The sequence below is a fragment of the Rhinopithecus roxellana genome, chromosome 9 (genome assembly GCF_007565055.1).
Source record: "Rhinopithecus roxellana isolate Shanxi Qingling chromosome 9, ASM756505v1, whole genome shotgun sequence".
Lineage (NCBI taxonomy): Eukaryota > Metazoa > Chordata > Mammalia > Primates > Cercopithecidae > Rhinopithecus > Rhinopithecus roxellana.
The window spans coordinates 18406387-18430059 of NC_044557.1; the positions used below are offsets into that span (position 1 = coordinate 18406387).

The window sequence follows — 23673 nt, forward strand, 5'->3', positions numbered from 1 at the left end:
GAAGGATCACTTGAGCCCAGGAGTTTGAGACTGCAGTGAGTTATGATCTCACCACTGCACTCCCACCTGGGTGACAAAGTGAGATCCTGTCTCTCAAAATAAATAAATAAAAAAAACAAAATTAAATTAATAATTGGATGATCATATTGCTGCTTTTTCTACCGATCATAGGCCAGCCCTTGTACCAGGGTCCTCCCTGACTCCTCAGTGGCCCACATATGTGTGCAGTTTCCCTGATCTTCTCCATCAGCTTCCCAACTTCTTTTTCTCCACTCCAGGCTGGCACATTCCCTCTGCAAGCAGAGTGGCATCCCATCCCACACTACTTCCCATTCTCCTTCTCAGCAACCTACCACATATAGTGCTTCTTTTCAAACTTCACCACTTCTGTTCCCGGTCCTTCCCTCCCCTCCAGCCTCACCACCACACATTCCTCCCCTCAACAAAACATACTTCTGCCAACTCATCCCTTGAACCTGCTGCTCTGCCTCTCCATCCTTCAGCCCCACTCTGCCTGAGGGCCAGCTTTGGAGACTAACTTTCCACTCCTTGCCAGTGGCTGACCTGAGCATAGTAGTAATTGCTGGCATTGTGGGTCTCTAGATTTTCACAGAACGTGTACCCCAGGAGACGTGCTCACGAGCTAAAGGGGAGGAAGACAGGACATCAAGAGTCTAACATTTTCCCTTCACCTGCTCCCTGCACTTCAAGGCACTGCAGTGTTTGAGAGAGAGACACAAATTATTACAACATAGCAGTGGTTCGTTTCTCTATCAAATTCACCTATTGTTTTTTCCATTGTATTTCTATTTGGGAAAAATCAGTGGGTTGATTTGCATTTCAAAACATGTCTGATTTCAGACACTTTCAATGACTCTAGCCCAGAACTGTCCAGTGGAAAGTTCCGTGGTGAGCGTTGTGTTTTGTATCTACTCTATAACACAGTAGCCACTGGCCAGACTTGATTGCTAATACTTGAAAGTGGCTAGTGTGACTGAGGAACTGAATTGTAAATTGTATTTCATTTTAATTATTTTATATTTAAATAGCCACATAAGGCTACTGGGTACCTAAGTGGGCAGTGTAGAACAGACCATCGTGCCCTTTGTTGAGGAGGGGAATTGTGAACTCATCAAATATTAACATTTCCCCCAGCTCCCACCATCTTTTTGCCACATCCCACCATTTCCATGATCCTTTGCTTGCCCTTGAACAGGTAAAACCAGGGCTGCTCTTGGCTTCTAGAAGGTATATCTGACTTCAGTCCCCTGTCTCTGTTTCTGCGGAACATATAACTTAGTAATTGACTTCAGCCTAAAACCGAGGCTGTTGTAGCAAATAAATAATAATAAATAATAATAGTAATAGATCACATTTATTTGTTGCTCCATATGTACCAGGTATGTAATACTTCCATATATTAATTCACTTAACATTCACAGCAGCTCTGTGAGGTCTGAGTGTTATTATATTATACCCATTTTATAGTTCAGGAAACTGAGGCAAAGGTTACAGAGCTACTACATGCCAGAACTGGGATTTGAAGTTGGACATTGATAGTAAACCTCACTCTTGAGCACCTATTGAACTGCATCTGCCATATGCGTCTTGGATGCTCTCAGTGCCTGCCAGTGTGGAGTGGGATTGGGATCTGTATACTAAAAAACAGAAACAGAATCAGAGAGGTTTGCTACTGCAATATTGCAATGCAATTCTGACGCTAACTACCTAGAGTTAGGGCAGACTTCACAACTTAAGAGAACAGACTTCAGCAAGACCACCCTCACTTCAGATGTCAGCTGCAAGCTCTGAGGGTCCCAGGACACCTGTACTTCTGACCAGTTGGCTACAAATTTGGGTTTCCCACTCTCCCTCAGGTTTGATTCCTAGAAGGAATGTCAGAAGTTAGGAGAGAGCTAGAGTTACAATTACAGTTTTATTATGAAGGCTACAAATCAGGACCAACTAAATGACAAGATGTACAGAAGAAGGTCTAGGAGGGTCCCAAATATGCATCTTGTATGTCCTTTTCTTGTGAAATCAGTGTTGTGGGACTTTTCTTTAGTTCAGCTAAAGATGGGGTCCTTGTCACATGGCCACAGAAATTTAGGCTCACAGACAATTTAAAAGGTGAGTAAGGCAGGGTTTTATTGGCTGAAAAGGGAAAAAAGGGAAAGAGGGATCCTTCACAAGTCAGAGTCCCTGCTGGTGCGCTTCTGCAGGCAGCTTGAATCCTAGGTTCCACACGGGAAGAGGAGGGGCCAGGCTCCCAGTCAGTGCAAAGGGTAAGAACTTCCACCCCAGTGCACAGGCTGGTTGGAGTTTTTCTGGGAACCTCTGCACTCAATGTCTCATCAAGACACAGCACTCCCTCATTACGCTGATGTGTTCACTCGACTGAGCATTGGTGTCCAGAGTTTGATTGTGCTTTCTTTACTTAAGTATGACTGAATTATTGGTCATGTGACTGAACTCATTCTCCAGCCTCTCTCTTCTCCCTAAAGGTTGGGCTACTGTTATTTGGCCTCAACCCTCTAAGCACACGGTTTATCTTTCCAGCATGGCCAGCCTTCATCCTGAGTCTATCTAGGGACTCACTATGAGTCACCGCATTAGCATAAGCTGTCAAGTTCCACTGTGAATTACAAAGATACGTCTATCATTTGGGAAATCCCAAGGGCTTAGACCTCTACCTCAAAAACTTGAAAAAAAGACCCGACAAACTCTTTATTGTACAAGAGCTACATCAGAAATCTTTCTTTCAAGTAACTAAGAGTAAGGAAACAAGCATTTCTAAATGTTTAGTGGTTACTGGTCACATTCATCTACATTATATCATTTAATCTTCATGACATTCCTAGGAGGAAGATATTATTGATGACTTTGTTTTATAGATGAATAAACTGAGGCTAAATGAAATTAATAACATTGTACATGAACATCCAACTAGTAACAATTGGTATGGAAGTTTAAAATCAAGTTTAAAATCTAACTTTCAATCACAAGCCCTTTGAATACATTACAAAAATAGTAGAAGGAGATAAGAATATATATATAGATGCTTTCAACAGCTAATTGTTTTTCTTATCTGAAAATGCAGGATGGGAATGGACTTACCTGAGATAGGATAGTCAATGAGAAATGTGAGGATCTGGGAGTGAGGCTTCTTCCCAATGTGCCAAGTGATTCCTTTTCTGATTTTCCTCATGTGTTTATTTAGGAAAGATTACATTTTAATGTGTGTCAGGCCTTGTAGCAAGCATTGAAAATACACAAATAGAGAGACACAGTCCCCAGGCTTCCTTGAAGAGGACACAGACAGTACACAAAATATTGCAATGTGACACGGCTACTGAAACAATAAAGAAAACCACTTAGAAAAGCACAATAAAGGGCTGGGTGTGGTGGCTCACGCCTATAAACCCAGCACTTTGGGAGGCGGAGGCGGGTGGATCATGAGGTCAGGAGATCAAGACCAGCCTGGCCAACATGGTGAAACTCTGTCTCTACTAAAAACACAAAAATTAGCAGGGCATGGTGGTGGGCGCCTGTAATCTCAGCTACTTGGGAGGCTGAGGCAGGAGAATCACTTGAACTCCGGAGGCAGAGGTTGCAGTGAGCTGAGATGGTGCCACTACACCACTCCAGCCTGGGTGACAAAACAAGACTCTGTCTCAAAAAAAAAAAAGGGAAAGAAAAATGCAATTAAGGAAACAATAAAAGAAAGCTCTAACTAGAAAGGGGCGGGAGGAAGAGGGGAGTCAGGAAAGATTAGGGGAGAGAATGCAGGAGGTGGGGGTTGGAAACATACAAGGATTAACCAGATTTCGAGTTCTGTAAGTGAATAGAAAAGGAGTACTGAACTCTCTCTTGCTTCAGAGGAGGAGGCTAATGGGTTGTGGATAAAAAGAGTTAAACTCTGTAAAATATTTAAATAGATGTATTCTTAGCCAAATATGAGTTACTATGGCCCGTGATGCAGCCCTCAGGAGGTCCTGAGAACATGTGCTCAAGGTGGTCGCGGTGTAGCTTGGTTTTATACATTTTAGGGAGGCATGAGACATCAATAAAATACATTTAAAAAGTACATTGGTTTGGTCCAGAAAGGCAGGACAACTAGAGGGGTTCCAAGGCTTCCAGGCTATAGGTAAATTTACATTTTTTTGGTTGACAATTGGTTGAATTTGTCTAAAGACCTGGGATTAACAGAAAGGAATGTCTGGGTTAAGATAAAGGGTTGCAGAGACACAAGTTTTTATTTACAGAGGAAGCCTTCAGGTAGTATGCTCCAAAGAGAATAGGTTGCAAAGTGTTTCTTATCAGACTTAAAGTCTGCGTTGATGTTCATGCTGGAGAGGTATAATGAGGCATGCCCCACCCCCATTTCCCATCATGACCTGAAACAGTTTCTTAGGTTAAATTTTAAAAGAGCCCTGGCTGAGCAGGAAGTCCATTCTAATGGTTATGGGGAGGGTTTCTTAGAATTTTATTTTTTGGTTACAGGGTCCTGATGATGCTCAAAGCCTAGCACTTTGCAGACCCCTTGCTCTGCCTCAGCTGTAGCCAGAACCCCCAAGGCAGAAGGAAATGGAGTCACCCAAATATTGGAGGTCAGGTTGTGATGTTGTGGATCTCAGGAATGAGGAGGATGTGTGTGTATTAGGAGTTCCAGCAAGTTTCCTCATCTGTAAAAAGATGATGTTCGACCTCCCTAGATAATCTCTGGGATCTCTTCTGGCTCTAACGTTTCATTATTTTGTGATTTTATGAAAAATGTTTTGCAAAGCAAATGAATAGTGTAAATAAGATTATAAAGAGAATATTTACCTTCTTAAGGGAATAAACTGTTCTGAAGCACATCAGGAGTGTTCATTTGCATATAAACAATGCAAATTCTATATAAGCAGAGGAGGCTTGTTTTCTTAGGTGTTTTGGTAAGTTAATTACAAATCGTTCTTGTCAATTTTGCTAGTGTTTATGTATTAGGAAGCAGAAGAGCTGAATTCATTTTATAAGTGCTATACTTTTGAATGTTCACAATTTCTTGAATGTTCCCAATACCTGACTTTTCTCTGAATTAGCCAGAGTTTTCTTAAATTATTTCTTTATTCCATGGGTTTAAACATTTGGGATTTATTTTTTTCAAGAAGGTTTTGGATAAATTTGTCTTAATTTAATTTAGGAGAGCTAAATAATTAAACATGAGGCAAAAGTACACAAAAAGTGGCAGCCTTTTATTGCAAATATGCACCCACTGTCGGGCGAGGTTCTCTGGTCCTCAGGTAGAGGGCCAGGGAAGTCGCTCCTGGCCTCTGCCAGGGAACTTTTATGCATTGGCCCTGGAAGGGGGAGGGCAGTGGGTGGGATAGGGGCGTGATAGGGGCGTCTCTGTAGGCATGGCCGGGAAAGTTTCCATTTCTTCGGAGTGACGTCACCTGGCGCATGCTCAGTTGATCTGCTTTTTCCCGGGCACGGGCTGACCTTTCCCGTGTGAGGGCAAGTTGTTGATGAAGAACCCGGAAGCAACAGGGACTGAGCCATCTTGTTTTCCCTCCTCCATTTTGTCCCTCCTCCCTCACCCAAACAAAATTGTTATGTTCATCAGATCTCAGAGGTGTCAGCTGAACCGCATTCTACTTTCAGTCATCCTGAATGGGCTTAGGACTACTCAACAAAGTCTATAACCTGTTAGAGTCCAAAGTCCTGCTCCACTTTTGATTCCCAACATCTTAATGACCTCTCTTCATCTTTCCCCCCTGTACATCTGAGTGCTTCTTTTTCCCACTTCCAGTATCAGTCAGACTACATAGGCTTCCAATAAAAATTACCACGTTGGAAGAATTTTATTTGTCTAGACAACTATATTGAAGATTTGGTTGTCACACAGAGCTAGCACCATGCAGAGGACCAAGCCATCTTCCTGATTCCATTCTCTCTAGGCCTCTTCCCCTTCTCTCATATTCTCTTTCTCTTCTCTTTTTTTTCTCCAAACCCCCTTATCCCCCTGACATTCACCCTTTTCAGAAGCAAGACACCTTGTGCCCCATGTCTTAAGCACAGCAGTTTCCTGCTGTAGCTTGGGCATGTTCTTAAAGTTTTGTTCTCCACTCCCAGGTGGTTGCTCAAAATATTCCAATACATTTTGTTGTGTCAGGGTGAATTCAAGAAACATGATCTGGAAGAAGCAGGTTTCCACCAAGGGGGATAGGAGAGGCTGGGCAAGCAAGAGAGGTGGGGGATGAGTTTCCAAGCAGAAGGAACAGTCTGCACCAACCATGGCAACATGTGAGAGCCAGCACATAGAGGAGCCTCACCTGATTTTCTATGATCCGGAGACTTGGAATAATCACAAGGATTGATGAGTAAAAGACAGGACTGGAGAAGAAGATGCCAGTGACATTACAGTGACCTTTATGTGTCATATTAAGACATTTTTATTTTGTCCAGAAGGTGCTGGGAACCCAGTGAGGCATTATAGCACCAGCGTAATGGGGACGCAGAGCTGACTGCAAACATCCCAGATAGAAAACTAGTGCAATGTGACGGACCTGGAGTAGGATGTGGGGCAGGGGATGAAGAGGAAATGGGACATTTAAGAGTGAAGTAGGAGACCAATAAGATTTGGGATTGATTGATTATGGGCTGAGGGAGAAAAAGGAAATGGCCAGGGAAAACGCTGCACTTTTGTCTTGAATACTTACTGGCCAAGTTAGGGAATACAAGAATAGAAATTAGGAGATGTTCGATTTTAGAAATATAACTTCATGTGGTTTATCACTGCACTATTTGAATTTATGGGGCCAAAGTGTTACGTCCTTGGATGTTATTCAGTTGTCAGGCAATAGGCCGAACAAGTTCCAAGTCATGACTGTTCAGCAACATTTTGTGAAAAATGCCTTAGACATGACTCCTCCTCTCCTAACAAATTCTGGCCATATCATTTCATGTAAACCACGGCCCATGATTGCCTTTTCCTTATCACTATAAGCTTGCTACCTGGCTATCAGAAATGAGGCTTCATCATGGCTAAGGATGTTTTGCTCTGTTTTTTCACTGACTTATTGAACAGTTTACATTCAGTGTGGGACCAATTAATCATTATACATTTCTCTAGCTGCCACCTTCAAACTCACATAGTCAAAGTGCTTTCTTCATTTTTCCTCCATATTGTTAATATCTCAGGAAGATTGTGTACATCTCTGGTCATTTTAAATGGTGAGACCAGTTTTTTTTTGAGACAGAGTCTTGCTCTGTCGCCAGGCTGGAGTGCAGTGGCACGATCTCAAGCCCACTGCAACCTCTGCCTCCTGGGTTCAAGCGATTCTCCTGCCTCAGCCTCCCAAATAGCTGGGACTACAGGAGCATGGCACCATGCCCAGCTACTTTTTGCATTATTAGTAGAGACAGGATTTCACCATGTTGGCCAGGATGGTCTTGATCTCTTGACCTCATGATCCGCCCACCTCAGCATCCAAAAGTGCTGGGATTATGGGTGTGAGCCACTACACCTGGCCAAGGTGAGAACATTTCAATGGTCCTTACTAGTCTATGTCAAGATTTCTGTCTCAAAACGAGGTCAGAGAATCCCCCTATCCTGGACCTTCAGGATGAGAATAAGGGGAAAGACTGGTGGTGGAAGAAGCGGAAGCGTTTGGACGTGCCTGTTCCTGCAGATGTGATTCTCATCTGGCTTGTGCTAGAAGGCTGTCACATGCACTGTGTGGCCCAGCCTTCAATAGGGGCTGAACGTTACAGAAGTTCTATGGAGTGCCACATTCTCTGACATAGACACTTCTCTTTTGGGAAGGTGGAGGTACCCATTCCAAATTGCCCAACATTTTTCTAACTCCTTCCCGAGACCCCATGAAAAATCCCTATTAATATTCAGTTACATTAGTTTTAGAAAGGTAGCAAATGTGGGCCGGGTGCGGTGGCTTACCCCTGTAATCCCAGTGCTTTAGGAGGCCGAAGTGGGTGGATCACCTGAGGTCAGGAGTTTGAGACCAGCCTGGCCAACACAGCAAAACCCTGTCTCTACTAAAAATACAAAAATTAGCCTGGTGTGGTAGCACGTGGCTGCAATCCCAGCTACTTGGGAGGCTGAGGCAGGAGAATTGCTTGAACCTGGGAGGCAGAGGTTGCAGTGAGCTGAGATTGTGCCACTGTACTCCAGCCTGGGTGACAGCAAGACTCGGACTAAAAAAAAAAAAAAAAAAAAAAAGGTAGCAAATGTGCAAATGTGCAACTGAGGCCATGTTTTTATCATGTTTGTAGTTTCATATATGTCAAGAAGAAGATGAGCTATCTGAGTATGATTGGTATGGATACGGAGCAATTGAAATTCTCCTTTCAGATGGAATCATATTTAAGGCTGTCCGAGAACAAAGACTGCCCTTCGCCACAAATGGAAGCTATGTGATGAATTCTTTTCCCTATGCCTTTCTTCAATTTTCTATTTAAAGAAATTTCTGAAAATACATGAATTATGCAGCTTATCTCTCAGATGAAAAAGAATTTTCTTCTTGGATTGGATGTCTGCGTGTTTATTAATAGCAGTAAAATTTTCCGTGTTCTTTTGTATCAAATGGGATGCTGACTAAAATACAAAGGAGTCTTTCCAGCAATAATAACAGTAATGGATGAATAATTACAAAAGCTATATGGAATTGAAAGACATTTTAATTTGTCATTATTTCTATGTATTCAGAAAGGATCTGAATAATTATGATAACTATAAAAGGAAGAGTGTGATGTTTTTCCTCATTATGGGATTAAGTTCTTAATATACCACTTTTACTATAAGCTAAAAAAAAAAAAAAACGTTTCATCTGGTTTTCTCTAACGATGTAATCATGACTAAAGACTGTTTAGCTGTGAGTGTTTGGGCTTCTTACTGTTACATGAAGATGCCGTGCTTCAAACTCATTTTAATCTCAAAAATGTTCATCTAGGCCTGGCGTGGTGGCTCAAGCCTGTAATCCCAGCACTTTGGGAGGCCGAGGCGGGCAGATCACAAGGTCAGGAGTTCGAGACCAGCCTGGCCAATATGGTGAAACCCCATCTCTACTAAAAATACAAAAATTAGCCGGGAGTGGTGGCGGACACCTGTAGTCCCAGCTACTCGGGAGGCTGAGGCAGGAGAATCGCTTGAACCCAGGAGGCGGAGGTTGTAGTGAGCCGAGATCGGGCCACTGCACTCCAGCCTGGGAAACACAGCGAGCCTCCGTCTCAAAAAAAAAAAAAAAAAAAAAAAAGTGTTCATCTTTGCAGTTTATAAAAATGAAGTTATACTTATTTGCTCAGTGAGAACTTTCAACCCTTATGTCACATTAATTTGTGAAGATGACAAGGACTGTTGAATTTCCTTAGGTCATGACCGTATGGTGGCAGAGTATGAGATTCTAAAACAGGATTTTAATTTTTATAAGAACTACTAAAAAGTGGCTGTAGCTACCAGGGTCATGCTAAGGTAAAATTTCAAAAATTTCAAACCTATTTTTAAAAAATGCATGTAGTCTTTTTTTTTTTTTTTTTTTTGTCTAAATTATACCAACAATGTTCAAATTCTTATTCAGATCCTAAGAATATTCTATGACAGCACTTTTTTTGGAAAATGAAATTTCAACATATGCTCTGTGTTTCTAGGTGAGTGATAAAATTTTCCTTTGTAGCTTTTGAATTTTCATGTACCAGTTTGCCAGTGAGACATTTGGACCCTAGCGATGGAAGATGGGAAAACCTGTGGAAAGATTCTAACCTGCTCTAACACTTTTGCCACCCTTCCCTCTAAAATATACTTTAAGGGAAACAGCCACCACTAGAAGATGCTTTTCCAGCATCCTCCTTTCAGATGGAGCACTTTTTCAGTAGCATGCGAGAAATCCCTGGCAGAAGAGGTCAACAAGCTCTTTCACTTCCTGCTTTTGAGTTTTTTCCAGAGTTCAAGTTCCACCCTTTAACCGCTGTTTGATCTTGTGCCATTAATTTAGCCAAGTGAAACGTCAGTGTTCTCACCTTTAAAAGGGGTGGAAATGGTACACATAGGAAAAGTGGTCTGGGGATTAAATTAAAATATAAAGCACTTTGGGAGGCCGAGACGGGCGGATCATGAGGTCAGGAGATCGAGACCATCCTGGCTAACATGGTGAAACCCCATCTCTACTAAAAAAAAATGAAAAACTAGCCGGGGGAGGTGACCGGCGCCTGTAGTCCCAGCTACTCAGGAGGCTGAGGCAGGAGAATGGCGTAAACCCAGGAGGCGGAGCTTGGAGTGAGCCGAGATCGCGCCACTGCACTCCAGCCTGGGCGACAGAGTGAGACTTCGTCTCAAAAAAAGAAAAAAAAAGTAAAATAAATGTAAAATTCGTGACATGTAGTAGGTATGTGGTAAGAGGTAGTATCTTCTTGTCATAAAGAAAAAACAAAACTAAATATCCTTCAAAAATTAGCTCTCAATCTTATTAAATCAATACTTTTTGCAAGTAAAGCCAGAAACAATTTTTTTTTTTTTTTTTTTTTTGAGATGGAGTCTCACTCTGTTGCCAGGCTGGAGTGCAGTGGTGCAATCTCGGCTCACTGCAACCTCCGCCTTCCGGGTTCAAACGATTCTCCTGCCTCAGCTTCCTGAATAGCTGCAACTACAGGCGCGCTACCACGCCCAGATAATTTTTGTGTTTTTGGTAGAGATGGGGTTTCTCCATGTTGGCCAGAATAGTCTTGATCTCCTGACCTCGTGATCCGCCCGCCTCTGCCTCCCAAAGTGTTGGGATCACAGGTGTGAGCCACTGCGCTGGGCCCAGAAACATTTTTTTTTTTCCTATTCATCTAACAGAGAAAATTCTGAATGAGTGGAGAACGAGGCTTATATTAATTTGAAATTTAACCACTGTAAAGTTGCTCTCAACTTTCAACAGAAGGGTTCTGCATGTAGTTATACCTGAAACTTAAAGATGGGTGTATGCAGCATGCCATAAATAAAATCAATTCATTATTTTTATTTTGAGAACATTTGGAATGAATTTAGTGTCTGGATTGACAATGTAGAGCTATACATTTTCTTGTACATATGTGGAGATGGCATTGGTAATGGAGCATTGGTAATGGAGATATTATATATACAGGTTATTTAGAACCTGAAAGATTAACCTTATAAATTCAGATGCATTTGAATTTGATGGTTAAGGTAATATGAGAAGTAGAATGGAGACAGGGGGTAGGGGGAGAAAGAGGTGTTGGAATTTGTAATTATGAAAAAGGTAACATTGTGTTTCCTTCTGTCTTACAGCCTGAAGAATAAGTAGTGAAAGCATCAATCAAGAGATAAGAACAAAATATCAGCATTTCTCTGCTGTGGAGAATCGCTATCAATAACCAGAGGAGGCTTCTTTCTTGAACAATAAACGTTTCTTACAAGGATTCACAGATTAATATACGACTGATCTTGATTTTTGGAAATGAATGAGGTTTCTTTTTTTTTCTTTTTCCTTTTTTTTTAATTTTGGGGTAAGTTATGATATTTGGATGGATTTTTAAATTCTTTCCTGATAACACATTTAGCACATGTTCTAAATTATAATCCTATAGCAAACCATTGGAGCATTATTCAAACTGAAAGTGGAAAAATTTAAATTTCCAATTTATTCTAGATTTCCTCAGAGCATAATTATTCTGTTAAATCCTCAATGAGTGTGATGTAAACCACCTCTATCCAGAAATATACATTGTTTTTTCATCATGTTGGACACAGTTGAGGGTGACATGCACAGAACCGGAGCAGATCACTATTAGTGGAAAATACCAAGCCAGTCCTTCTCTGTTCTCCAAGCACAGGAGCCAGGTTTGCCATCTGAACAATGAAGACGAAGAGAGTAAATAAAGGAAGAATTCTCATCTTTTTTTCTGATCACTCAAACAACAGTTTCTCAAGGTTAAGCCACGTCCTCCTTGCAAGTTGCCAAATAATAGCTTAGGAAAAGAATTAGTCTGCCTGCATGATGATCTTCTTAGGCAAAAATGTCTTCACAGCCCTTGACCTTGGTGAATTTTTTCGCCAAAAGCATCTAAAAGAAGAATTACAAACCCCAGAATGAGATGGAAATAAATGAGTATTTTTTTTATGATGTTTGGCCTGAACTGTGGGCTTTAATTTGGGGATACTGACAGTTTGGAAAAAAGTGAGAAAATTCTGAAGAAATGGCAGCCTTGGACTAGGCGGGGTCCCCTATTTCTTCTGTTTCTCACTGAAGTCCTACTGCTGAGCCAAGACTCAGACACTTTGGAAAGAGCATGACCGAGAAGGAAAACGGTTGCTTTCTGATGGGGAGCGTCTGAGTGCAGATCGTAAGGCTCTTTCTCTAGGTTTAATTCTTTTCCATGGTGACTGGACTTGGTGTCTTGCAGCCTGGTTACAAAGTGGGATGTTGAGCTTCTACTGACGATGCCCTGCATGGACCAGCTGGGATCTGGCTGGGGCTGCCCTGTGTCCCTAGCAACCATAGGCAATCCATCTCCTCGTGTCAGGAATTTCTGGACACCCACTGTTTTCCACCAAGAGCTTAGGTGGCAACAACTCAGTGAGCAATAAACAAAATGACACAGAAATGCACAGTGTTGTTACGAAGGAACCTGTTTCCCTGTGTTCAAAATCTGGCACCATTCCCTTGAGCAGGGCCCGCTCAGGAGGGACCAGGTCTGCCAGTTTCTGTGCCTGCAGAGAGAGGCAGCCCCACTAGCCACACCCGACTCTATGAGAGGAAAGGGGGTTGGATGGGAAGAAATCTGTTTTGCTGTTTTGGAAAGCACACGGACGACCTACAAACCTCCTGTGATGGTGTTTCTTCGGATGTGTAAAATAAGGCTTTATTTGTCAATTCCGCTGTAAAATAAGCATTGTCCAAGTAAAAACAGCAACAACAACAAAACACTGTTTCTGTTTGGGTTTAGTGAGTGAGCTTATGCCCTAAAGTGCTGTGCGTGTGTGTGTGTGTGTGTGTTTTAAAATAACCTCATATAGAAAAGTCTATGAACATAGATTTCTTTTACTCTACAGAGAGGCTATGCCAAACCCTTTATAGACAAGCTTCTGGCTGTAATAATCAGATTATTTCAGAATTCCTCATCTAAATGCCCTTGCTCCTTGGCAACCTGTCAAATGGAAGTGAATACCCTGCCAGAGGTTTTGTGTGTTTGTTTGTTTTCAAATGTCTTTATTTTTGACCATGCAGATAATGGAAATTATCATTCTAGTGTACCCTGGAGATGACATACTCAGTTTTAGGCAGGAAGGGACTGCTACTGTTGTTTACATTTTGGGAATTCTGGAATGGAAAGATTCCTACTTGGGAAGTTAGCTGTTTGTGGTTGTCTTTTCTGTTTGGTTTGCTGTGGTTATGTTTGTTCAGCTAAGTCATATCTTACCTTCCCATTTTATTATGAGTGGATGGGAGTGGGATGGAAGGTAGATGTTTTCAAATAACCAAATCAATTCTGAAGGAAGGAAAGAGACCCACACAGACCTGGGTGTGTCCCTCTCTTATGTCCAGTCCACCCTGGAGCTGCTGTCATGTGGTCACAGCAGAGACTCCGGGCAAGCTGAGAAGATGAGCCAAGTGATTTTCTGTAAAATGTTAATTCAGAGGAACTAGGAGAGAACTCATATATTTGAAAGAGTGAAGCTGTTCAAAGTATCAATATTTAAAGTATTTTTACTATTCCAGAGTTTGTATAATAAAGTTAACTAAACTAACCAAATACTGCCCATTTAAAGTTTTGCTGCAGTGGGGGAAAAATTATTCAAAATTAACATAACACGCAAGCTTAATGGACTCCTTATACTATATCAGAATAAAATTATTTGTTTTTAAAAGTTTAGTGGTTACGTGGTTGAAATTGTCCTCTTAAGAAGATACAACACTCCTATAGTCTTGGCCATGCAGTTAATTTACTTTGCAAAATGTTTTTCTTGGTCAGTACAGAGGTAAGATTCAGGCTAGCACCTGTGCCAGAGGCCACAGATGCCATGGTAGTGAAACCCAAATTAATGAGGCTTCGTTAAATTTAGTCTCCAAAGCCCAGTGAACTAATAAATATAGTCATAAAGTAATCTGCTAAGTAGAGGGGACTACAGTGATTCCTTTGGCTATAAAGGTAGTAATAAAACTCTCATCTCCAATTGCTTGACTGCAAAGACAAATAGGATTTGTGTTTCACTTGCCTGTTGGATGACATATGTAAGCATAAATTGGAACTGAAAGAGTCTTTACACTTTTCTATTGACATGAGTTTATTAGGTCGACCAGACCAAAGGATGAAAAATTTAAGATACATGAAAAATACTAAAACTCCCATAGGAAAATTTGAACCTTCCGGGTAGGGCTGGGGGTGGAGTGTGGGGGCATCCTAACTCTTCCAAAGCTGATATTTTGCATCAGAAATTTCTGACGTGTCAATGTGAACACAGAATATTAAAGCTCCACTAAGAAAATTACCTTTTTAAACTGCCAGGTAATAAAATAATTATACTCTCTCTATATTCCATCCGAACAAAATATTCATTGTTCACTTGACCTACTTATATGAGGAATTGTTTTTCTTTTGTGACCAGAATAAGGAGGGTCCAATCAACATGTTATTGTGGAGACAGCCCTTTTTTTTTTTTTTTTTTTTTTTTTTTCTGGCTTCTACCTAATTTATTTATAATAAAGACAAGCTAGGCTACCTCGTAGGATTCTGGTGGGGATTAGCTAATTAATAAATATCAAGTGCTTAAAAATATGGATCTCTGTATAAATCCTGCCTTAATTTGTCTTCTAGTTTTAGATGTGCATGTCAAATCAACTGTCTGAATATTTGAATGTAATATTCATGTTTGTAAATTTGGCTTTACATTTAAGATATAAAAATTTTGAGGCAAAATGAAATCCTAGCATGGGTTGAGAGCATCTAGCCCAAGACTGGCAGATATAGCAGTTAGGGAAACAAAAAACACCTGGAAACCAAACCAAAATGTTTGTAGAAGGCATTTTTGGCTGGGCATGGTGACTCACGCCTGTAATCCCAGTACTTTGGGAGTGCTGAGGTGGGCAGATCTCTTGAGGTCAGGAGTTCCAGACAAGCATGATCAACATGGTGAAACCCCATTTCTACTAAAAATACAAAAATTAGCTGGGTGTAGTGGTGCATGCCTGTAATCCCAGCTACTCCAGAGGCAGAGGCAGGAGAATCGCTTGAACCAAGGACACGGAGGTTGCAGTGAACTGAGATTACGCTATTGTACTCCAGCCTGGGTGACAGAGCAAGACTCTGTCTCAAAACAAACAAACAAAGAAACAAAGCATTTTAAAAGAAGGAAGGGAGGGAGTCTCAGCATTGGTTTAAGGAGTATATTAAGTAATTCTGTGTTATAATAATTAAAATGCCAAGGTTCATCAATGAGTTATATAAAAAGTAGAGTGGATTTGAAGTAAAGACTACGATAATGTAATCCTTACTTCACTCCCATGTTGAGTGAAAGGTAAAGGGAAATCATAGCTAGTCCACATATTTCTAAATACCTGCAAGAGAGACTGTGCAGATGAATTTGATTTGTGTCTTCGTAGAAAAATGTTGAGCACTATTCTTTTAAATGATATAGCCTAAAGAGAAAAGAATGGAATTAATACATAACAGTTTCTTAGTAACGCCATCTGAAGGCTCTATGGTAACTAGTTAAAAGATGATTTTACTGCTGGCTGAACTGTGCTGCCATTTTCCCCATATGATTAATTACTCCTTTGTCATTATTCTGAGTAGCAGTTTTATTTGCTAATTTCAAATGCCTCCACTTAATTAGCAATTCATTCTGACCTTTAAAAACTACATTCTATAATCTTCAAATTATATGAGCGAAGGAAAAATCCAATTTTACCTGCCTCCCACCACCAGCCACCCATAGCGGGTCACATTGTTTCTGAGATACCGTGAAACTATTGTACTGTGTCAAACTTGAGTTAACTGTGGTTGTTTGAAATCCAGGCTAAAATTCCCTCATCCTTCAGGGGGTCACTAGGTTCAGTGAGAGGTAGGGATGCTCCAGCTTCAGCGAGTTGAGGTAATGTATGATGTAGCACATTTGACTGGTACATTTTATTTTTTTAATTAAAGAAAAATGGGAAAAGGCTACACACAATAATGGATTCTCTCTTGTATCCTTACTCACAACTCTTTTTTGAGAATTATCAGCACACTTTCCACTTGAATTGTTGCTCAATTAAGTGTCTGACACTAAGACCATCCAAAATTAGCAATATGAGGTTTCCTTGGGGTTACCAAGTCAGTGGCCAAGGGGTCTACTTTGAGATCAATTATTTAAAATTCTTGTAGTTCTTGAAATCATCTTTATTATTGGATGGAGTATTAATCGGGGTGCATAATATTAGTGCTAATGATTTTACTGTTGATAGTTCAAAGAGTTGCCATGTTGAGTCAACCTCATTTCCCATTAATCCACTACTCTGACTGTAAATAGTCTCTAAGAAGCTCATAATCAGGGGATATGATTAGTCTCCATGACATTAGTTCCAAGGAACTCATTAATACTAGATATGTGTGAGCAGAGAAACTGGAATATTTCCTTATTTTTCAAAATTACAGTATCTTTGGCTGATTTTGAGAATAATGGAATCATGGGCAGTCACTATGCAAGGAAGGTGTTCTACAGCAGCCCTTATCCTAGGTGGAAGTCTCAGAGCCTCAGAGTCAGCACACCCTGCAGCTAACCACAACCCCTACTCTCAGCTGTCCCCGTTTGGAGGGCATCCACTGTTGGCTTTAACCACAGCCCCTACCCTCAGCTGTCCCCATTTGGAGGGCATCCACTGTTGGCTTTAGGGCCATCCACACATGGTTTAAGTTCTTCATCCTTCTTGTGAATCAATTCTTCTTGTCACTTCTTAGATCCACTTGGTGGCTTTCATATTGATCGGCTCTAAGGACCCCATTTTCAGAAAGTTGGGGTGTCTAGTCCTTTTGTCTTTTTCCCACCACTCTTCGGTTTAACCAGAGCACATTGCTATTAAAAAGGTGACTGGTAACAAGACAATACAATCAGTATATAGAAGATATTTGCCATTTTGGAGATGTATTTTTTTGAAAGCCAACATGTTTCCACTTTCAACTAGTTATATGTCTACAAGCTTCTTTCCTCATCATCCCCTTCTTTACCACTTAATTGAAGGCCAATTACAAGCCCATCTCCTACCTCTTTATATAAGCTACCATGTTTTGGTGTCCTTTTGGTGTAGAAAGTTTAATTGTGATGAAACCTAATCAAGTACCCTTTAAAAGCCACTGATGGGGTGTGTAATAAAATGGTGTTCCCCCTGGAAGTTTGTATCAACCATTTATTTCTTTGATAGTGTTGAATTATAAATGAACTAAGTGCTTGAACCTTTTTTTTTTGTCTAGTCGCTCATGGGTTCAAAAACTGCCTATCTTCCTCATGCATGGCGAACCTTTCTCTGTGTGGAATTGACTCAGTCTTTCTCCTTTTGTACTTAGTAACACATCTTCATTACTTCAGGCTCTCTTCTCTGTAGACGTGGAGTGCAAAAAGGAATACAGCCCCCATTGTAGGAATTGACTGATACTCTGACTTATTGCTGCGATTTGAGGCAAATATACCCTTTTTCTTTTGAAATTATCTTCTTTAATCAACTTTTTCTGAGAATTGAGATGAGTACCCCTAAAATGAAAAAGCCAATAATAAAACCCATTTCTGTGCTAAACTCTAGTTATCCAGTTTATAACAAGTAGTAAAAGGATGATTATATTATGTTTATCATATATTTACATATTAAGTAATTAGTTATTGAATATAAAGTTTCAAAGAATGTTCTTATAGAGGAAATGGTACAGGAGTTCGAAAGCCTGTATTTAGAATATGATTCTGCCATTCATTGGCCTTGAGATCTCAGGCAAGCTTCAATTACCCAATAGCTAAAGTGGAGATAATAGAATTTCTTTTTGAGTTGTCAAGGGGAAACAAACTTACTATGTGCATTTCTTCTTCTCTTCTCCATCATCAAACTAGCTAATAACTGTGCAATCTAATACAGAACCATTCAATGGAGAGCTGGAAGAGACCTTTGAGGCCATCTTATCCGTCTCCCGTATGTTGAATGTTCTAGTTGTTAAAAATATGCCATGAAATAGAACCTTATGAAGGAGAGGATCAGTGCTAGTATAACTCCTGTAGCAAATAGCTCCCCAGAAAGGCAAAGCTCAAAGTGTTCCAGAAGTTGTCAGTGTGAGTTCCCAAAAGGCACCTGTTTTCTCCTCCCCCTCGTCTTCACTCTCGTATCTCTGCCAGCATCCCCTCCTGCCCCTCAAGCCTTATGCCTCTCTGCCAGCACCCAGTCAGTTTTTTAATCAGTATGAGGACCTCACCCTTGCATGTGGCTGAAGAATATTCAAGTGAGGAGATGGGGCAGTTGCAAGCCCTTCTCCTACCTCTTTATGTAAGCTGCTATCTCTTGGTGTCTGGGAGCAGCTAGTGAGGAGAGCCTGAGATCAGTTTTACTCTAGCACAGAAGGAAAAGACATGCTGCTTCGCAACATTTTCCTGCAGGAAGAGCAGAGTTCAACATATGTTCTTATATAGTATTTGTATGCGGCGTACATGCATATATGCATAGAAATATAAATCAACTACAGCACGACCTATTTATTTCGACATTCTTTCCTGTTCTTTAGTGAGGTGCAGGATGAATAACACAGCTGTGGATGTCTCCCGTTTGTTCCTTTGTCTCATGATAGGAGCCATTTAACTAAACATGAAGCTGGATTTATGACTGCCAGTCTGTTTGAATGGTAATAAATGTCAGACAGACATTGCTGAGTCATAAACTCAGTGAGTTTGAGCCTAACTCACTGCATAAATCAGCTTTTTACATGTTAGCCCCCTGTTCCAGAAAGCTGGCTCACTATAAATGGACATGAAGCTCCAATGACCCACTCTTCCAAAATGACTGCCCTTTCACACCCTAAATTTTCTTTACTGTTGGCTGATTAGAATGCTCTGTCTTTGTTCAGAAATTTGCCCTATGATTCAAGTAGTTCTTCACGTCATGAATACCAGAGAAGCAGGCATGTGTTTGGTGTGTAGACAGAATCCTCATGATGGGGGTGGACAGTGAATTCCTGTGGGTTGGTGCCTGCTTATTTCTGCTTAGTTCTGTGGGAAGCATGATAGGTTTAGTAAGTCCCTGAGCCAATGAGAGTCAGTGAGAGAGGTCTGGGATATACTGTTGCCCTTCTACCTGGAACCTGGGATTCCTGTGCTTTTCAGACTGCTACGTATTCATGTATCTGGCTTTGGTCTGCTTGTACAGTCTTCAACATATGCTCCAAGTGATGACTGCTCTGTATAGCACTCTACTCCTAGGTACCTTTCCTGGAGCCTGGTTCCTAAATGGAAGTTGTGTTTACTTCTCCAGGCCCCTCAATCTTGATGAGGTGTGCTACCAACTTTTCCCCTGCAGCGGTGAGTTCTGTTCTGGTTAGCTCCTTTATGCCAGCGATTCCTAAGCTTCCAACCTTTTTCATGCTAGGAGCCTTCTCATCAACTGTGGACAGGATATTGACAGTCCAACAAGTAGAGAAAAACAATGGAGGCATGAGTTTATATGGTCTGCACACTTAAAAAAAAAAAAAAAAAAGCTTCACTGATTCAGGTATCTGAAGGGATTAAATAAATTATTCACATATTTAAAAATGAATGTAATTTGAAACTCTGCCTATGAACTGGGAGCATCAAAATACAGTCAGAAAAAGGGAACTGAAATTTAGGAAATGGTGACTTTAGCCATGTTCTGCCAGTAGAGAAACTTGGGACTTTGTAAAGCAAGTTACTTTCATTTCTCCAGCCCCAACTTTTTAAGGTAAGACAAGCGGGAGATGGATCTAATGGTCCCAGTTACTGCCTAGCATATTTGAAATCAATGGAATATTAAAGAAAGTGACTGTGCATTTTTACTGCCATACAGTATAACAAAGTAGTATGCCCTGCTTTAAAGTAATTTCAGTATTTAAGAATGTGAAATAAAACAACTCAGAAAAGTGAATTTGAAGAGATCACATGAGGATAGCACTGATGCTGCCTGCATCAGTAAATGAAATTTGCAATGACTTTGTCTGGAATATTATACTATCATCAACTCCCAAATGTGCACAGAGAGTTTCTGGAATTTTATCCTGTGCCCTTAGCTTTTACTCTGATGCCATCTCCACAGACCTCTCATATAATATGGTTTCTGACTCATTTACTTTTCATTATTGCAGATGTGCAATTGCCCAGTGTGTCCCTGGTTTCAATTTACAGTGACAGAGTTGCCTTAGTTCTATAACCAAATATGTAAAGCAATTTAAATAATTAAAACAATTAAAAAAAAGAACATTGACTTCCAGATCAAATCCATATGTAGGTTACAGGGAGCAGAAGGAAAGTTCTCATCTCAGCCACAGTGACAGACTATTCCACAGCCTAGGTGCTGTTAAAACCATGCATGTGTAGCTACGGTGTTCTGTTGCACAGCAGGGTGAATACGGTTAACAATAATTTATTGTACATTTCAAAATATCTAGAAAAGAGGATTCTGAATGTTCTTACCATGAAGAAATTATAAATGTATGAGATGATGGATGTGTTAATTATTCTGATTTGATGATTACACAATGTATACATGTATTGAAATATCACACTGTACCCCATAAATATATATAGTTATGAAGTGTCAATAAAACACTCAACAAATTAGACATAGAAGGAATGTATCTCAACACAATTGAGGTCATATACGACAAACCCACAGCTAATATCATACCTGAATGGAAAAATTTTGAAATCTTTTTCTCTAAAATCTGAAACAAGACAAGGATGCCAATTTTCACCACTCTTATTCAAGATAGTACTGGAAGTCCTTGCCAGAGCAATTTGGTGAGAAAAATAAAGGACATCCAAATTGGAAAGAAATAAGTTAAATTGTCCCCATTGGCAGATAACATAATATTATATATAGAAAACACTAAAGACTCCACTAAAAAAATTCAAAACTGATACACAAATTCAGTAAAGTTTCAGGATACAAAATTGATATAGAAAAAGCAGTAGCATTTTATACCTTAATAGTGAACTGTCTAAAGGAGGAATCAAGAAAACAATCCTAGCTGCAATAGTTACAGAAAAAATACATAGATGTAAGGTTAACTAAGGAGATAAAAGATTTCTACACTAAAACTATAAAACATTGACAAAAGAAATTGAAAAGACACAACTTAATGGAATGATAGCCCACACTCATGGATTAAAAGTGTTAATATTGTTAAAATGTGTATACTACCCAAAGCAATCTATAGATTCAATGCAATCCCTATCAAAATGCCAATGACATTTTTTGTAGTAATATGAAGTCACTATCTGACTTCAAAATATACTACAAAGCTATAGTAATCAAAACAGCATGGAATTGGCATAAAAATAGACACATGGGTCAATGCAACAGAATAGAGAACCCAGAAATAAATCCACACACTTACAGTCAACTGATTTTTGACAAAGATGCCAAAAGCACACAATAGAGAAAGAATACTGACTTTAATAAATAGTGCTAGAAAAATTTGATATTCATATGCTGGATAATGAAACTAGACCCCCTTTTCTCACAATATACAAACATTAACTCAAAATTAATTAAAGAGTTAAATGTAGGACCTGGAATGATAAAACGATTAGAAGAAAACACAGGAGAAACACATTGTGATACTGGTATAGGCAAAGATTTTTTGCATAAGACCCCAAAAGCACACTCATAAAGGTGAACATAGACAAATGGATTTACATCAAACTAAAAATCTTTTGCACAGAAAATAATCAACTACTGTAGATGAAAATACAACCTACAGAATAGGAGAAAATATTTGCAAACTATACATCTAACAAGAAGTTAATATTCAGAATATATAAAGAACTCAATAGCAGAAAAACAATATAGTTTAAAAATGGGCACAGGCCAGGCATGGTGGCTCATGCCTGTAATGCCAGCAGTTTGGGAGGCCAAAGCAGGTGGATTACGAGGTCAGGAGATCAAGACCATCCTGGCTAACACGGTGAAACCCCGACTCTACTAAAAAATAGAAAAAATTAGCCAGGCGTGGTGGTGGGCGCCTGTGGTCCCAGCTACTGGGGAGGCTGAAGCAGGAGAATGGCATGAACCCAGGAGGCAGAGCTTGCAGTGAGCTGAGATCGTGCCACTGAACTCCAGCCTGGGCAAAAGAGTGAGACTCCATCTCAAAAAAAAAAAAAAAAAAAAAAAAGAAGGCATAATACCTGGATAGATAGCTCTTAAAATAAGACTTACAGATGGCTAAAGTGGATTTGGAGAAAGGGGAACTCTTATATCCTGTTGGTAGGAATGTAAATTAGTACAGCCATTATGGAAAACAGTATGTAGGATCCTCAAAAAATTAAAAATAGAATTACCATATGACCCAGCCATCCCATTCCTGACTATATTCCCAAAGGATTTGAAATTATATGTCAAAGAGATGACTGTACCCCCGTTTATTGCAGCACTATGCACAGTAGCCAAGAGAAGGAATCAACCTAAATGTCTATCAATGAATGAATGGATGAAAAAATTGTGATATACAGGCATACCTCATTTTATTGCACTTCACTTTATTGTACTTTGCAGATACTGTGATTTTTATAAATTAAAGGTTTGTGTCAACCCTGTGCAGAGCAAGTCTATCAGCACCATTTTTTTCCAACAGCATTTGCTCACTTTGTGTCTTTGTGTCAGTGTTTTTTAGTAATAAAGTATTTTTTAAGTAAGAGATGTACATTTGTTTAGACATAATGTTATGACACACTTAATAGACCACAGTATAGTGCAAACATAACTTTTATATTCACTCAGAAACCAAAAAAAAAAAAAAAAAATGTGTCACTTGCTTTATTGTGATAGACTGGAATGACCTGGCAGTATATCCGAGGCATGTCCATATGTACATAACGGAATACTATTCAGTCATGAAAAAGAATGAAATTCTGTCATTTGCAACAACATGGATGAACCCAGAGGATGTTTTATTATGTGCAATAAACCAGGCACAGAAATACAAATATCCCATAGGATCTCATTTACAAGTGGAATCTAAATAATTTAACCTCATAGAAATAGAGAGTAGAATGATGGTTACCAGAAGATGGAGATGGTTGGAGGAAGGGGGAATAGAAAGAGAGATTAGTCAGTGGGTGCATAGTCACAGCTAGACAGGAGAAATAATTCCTGGTGTTCTTTCTACATTAAGGTGACTATGGTTAACAATTTTATATTGCATGTTTCAAAATAGCTAGAAGAGGGGACTTTAAATACTCTCACCACAAAGAAATGGTAAATGTTTGAGGTGATGGATATGCTAATTACCCTGATTTGATTTTTACACAATGTACACGTGTATCAAAACACCACACTGTATCTCATAAATATGTGCAACTATTATGTATAAATTGAAAACAAAATAAAAAAACAAAATTAAAAAACCCACAGATGTGTAGCCACTAATCTTTAATAGGGGTCAGTCATCACCACTGGCCTCTGTGAGTACAGCCCAAACAGAAAGTTCTGCTTCTAACTC

General features: G+C 39.9%; 1 protein-coding gene across 2 annotated transcripts in view; it reads left to right on the forward strand.

Annotated features, from left to right (window-relative positions):
- ZMAT4 (zinc finger matrin-type 4) overlaps positions 1-12920 on the forward strand; it is a 294319-nt gene extending 281399 nt beyond the window's left edge. Inside the window, exon 6 of one of the 2 annotated variants that reach the window (XM_030937839.1) lies at positions 11285-12920. In XM_030937839.1, the coding sequence (XP_030793699.1) occupies positions 11285-11300 (16 nt within the window). In that variant the 3' untranslated portion in view covers positions 11301-12920. The remainder of the gene's footprint in view (positions 1-11284) is intronic. The other variant, XM_030937840.1, reaches the window with a different exon arrangement.
- Positions 12921-23673: the final 10753 nt, after the last annotated feature.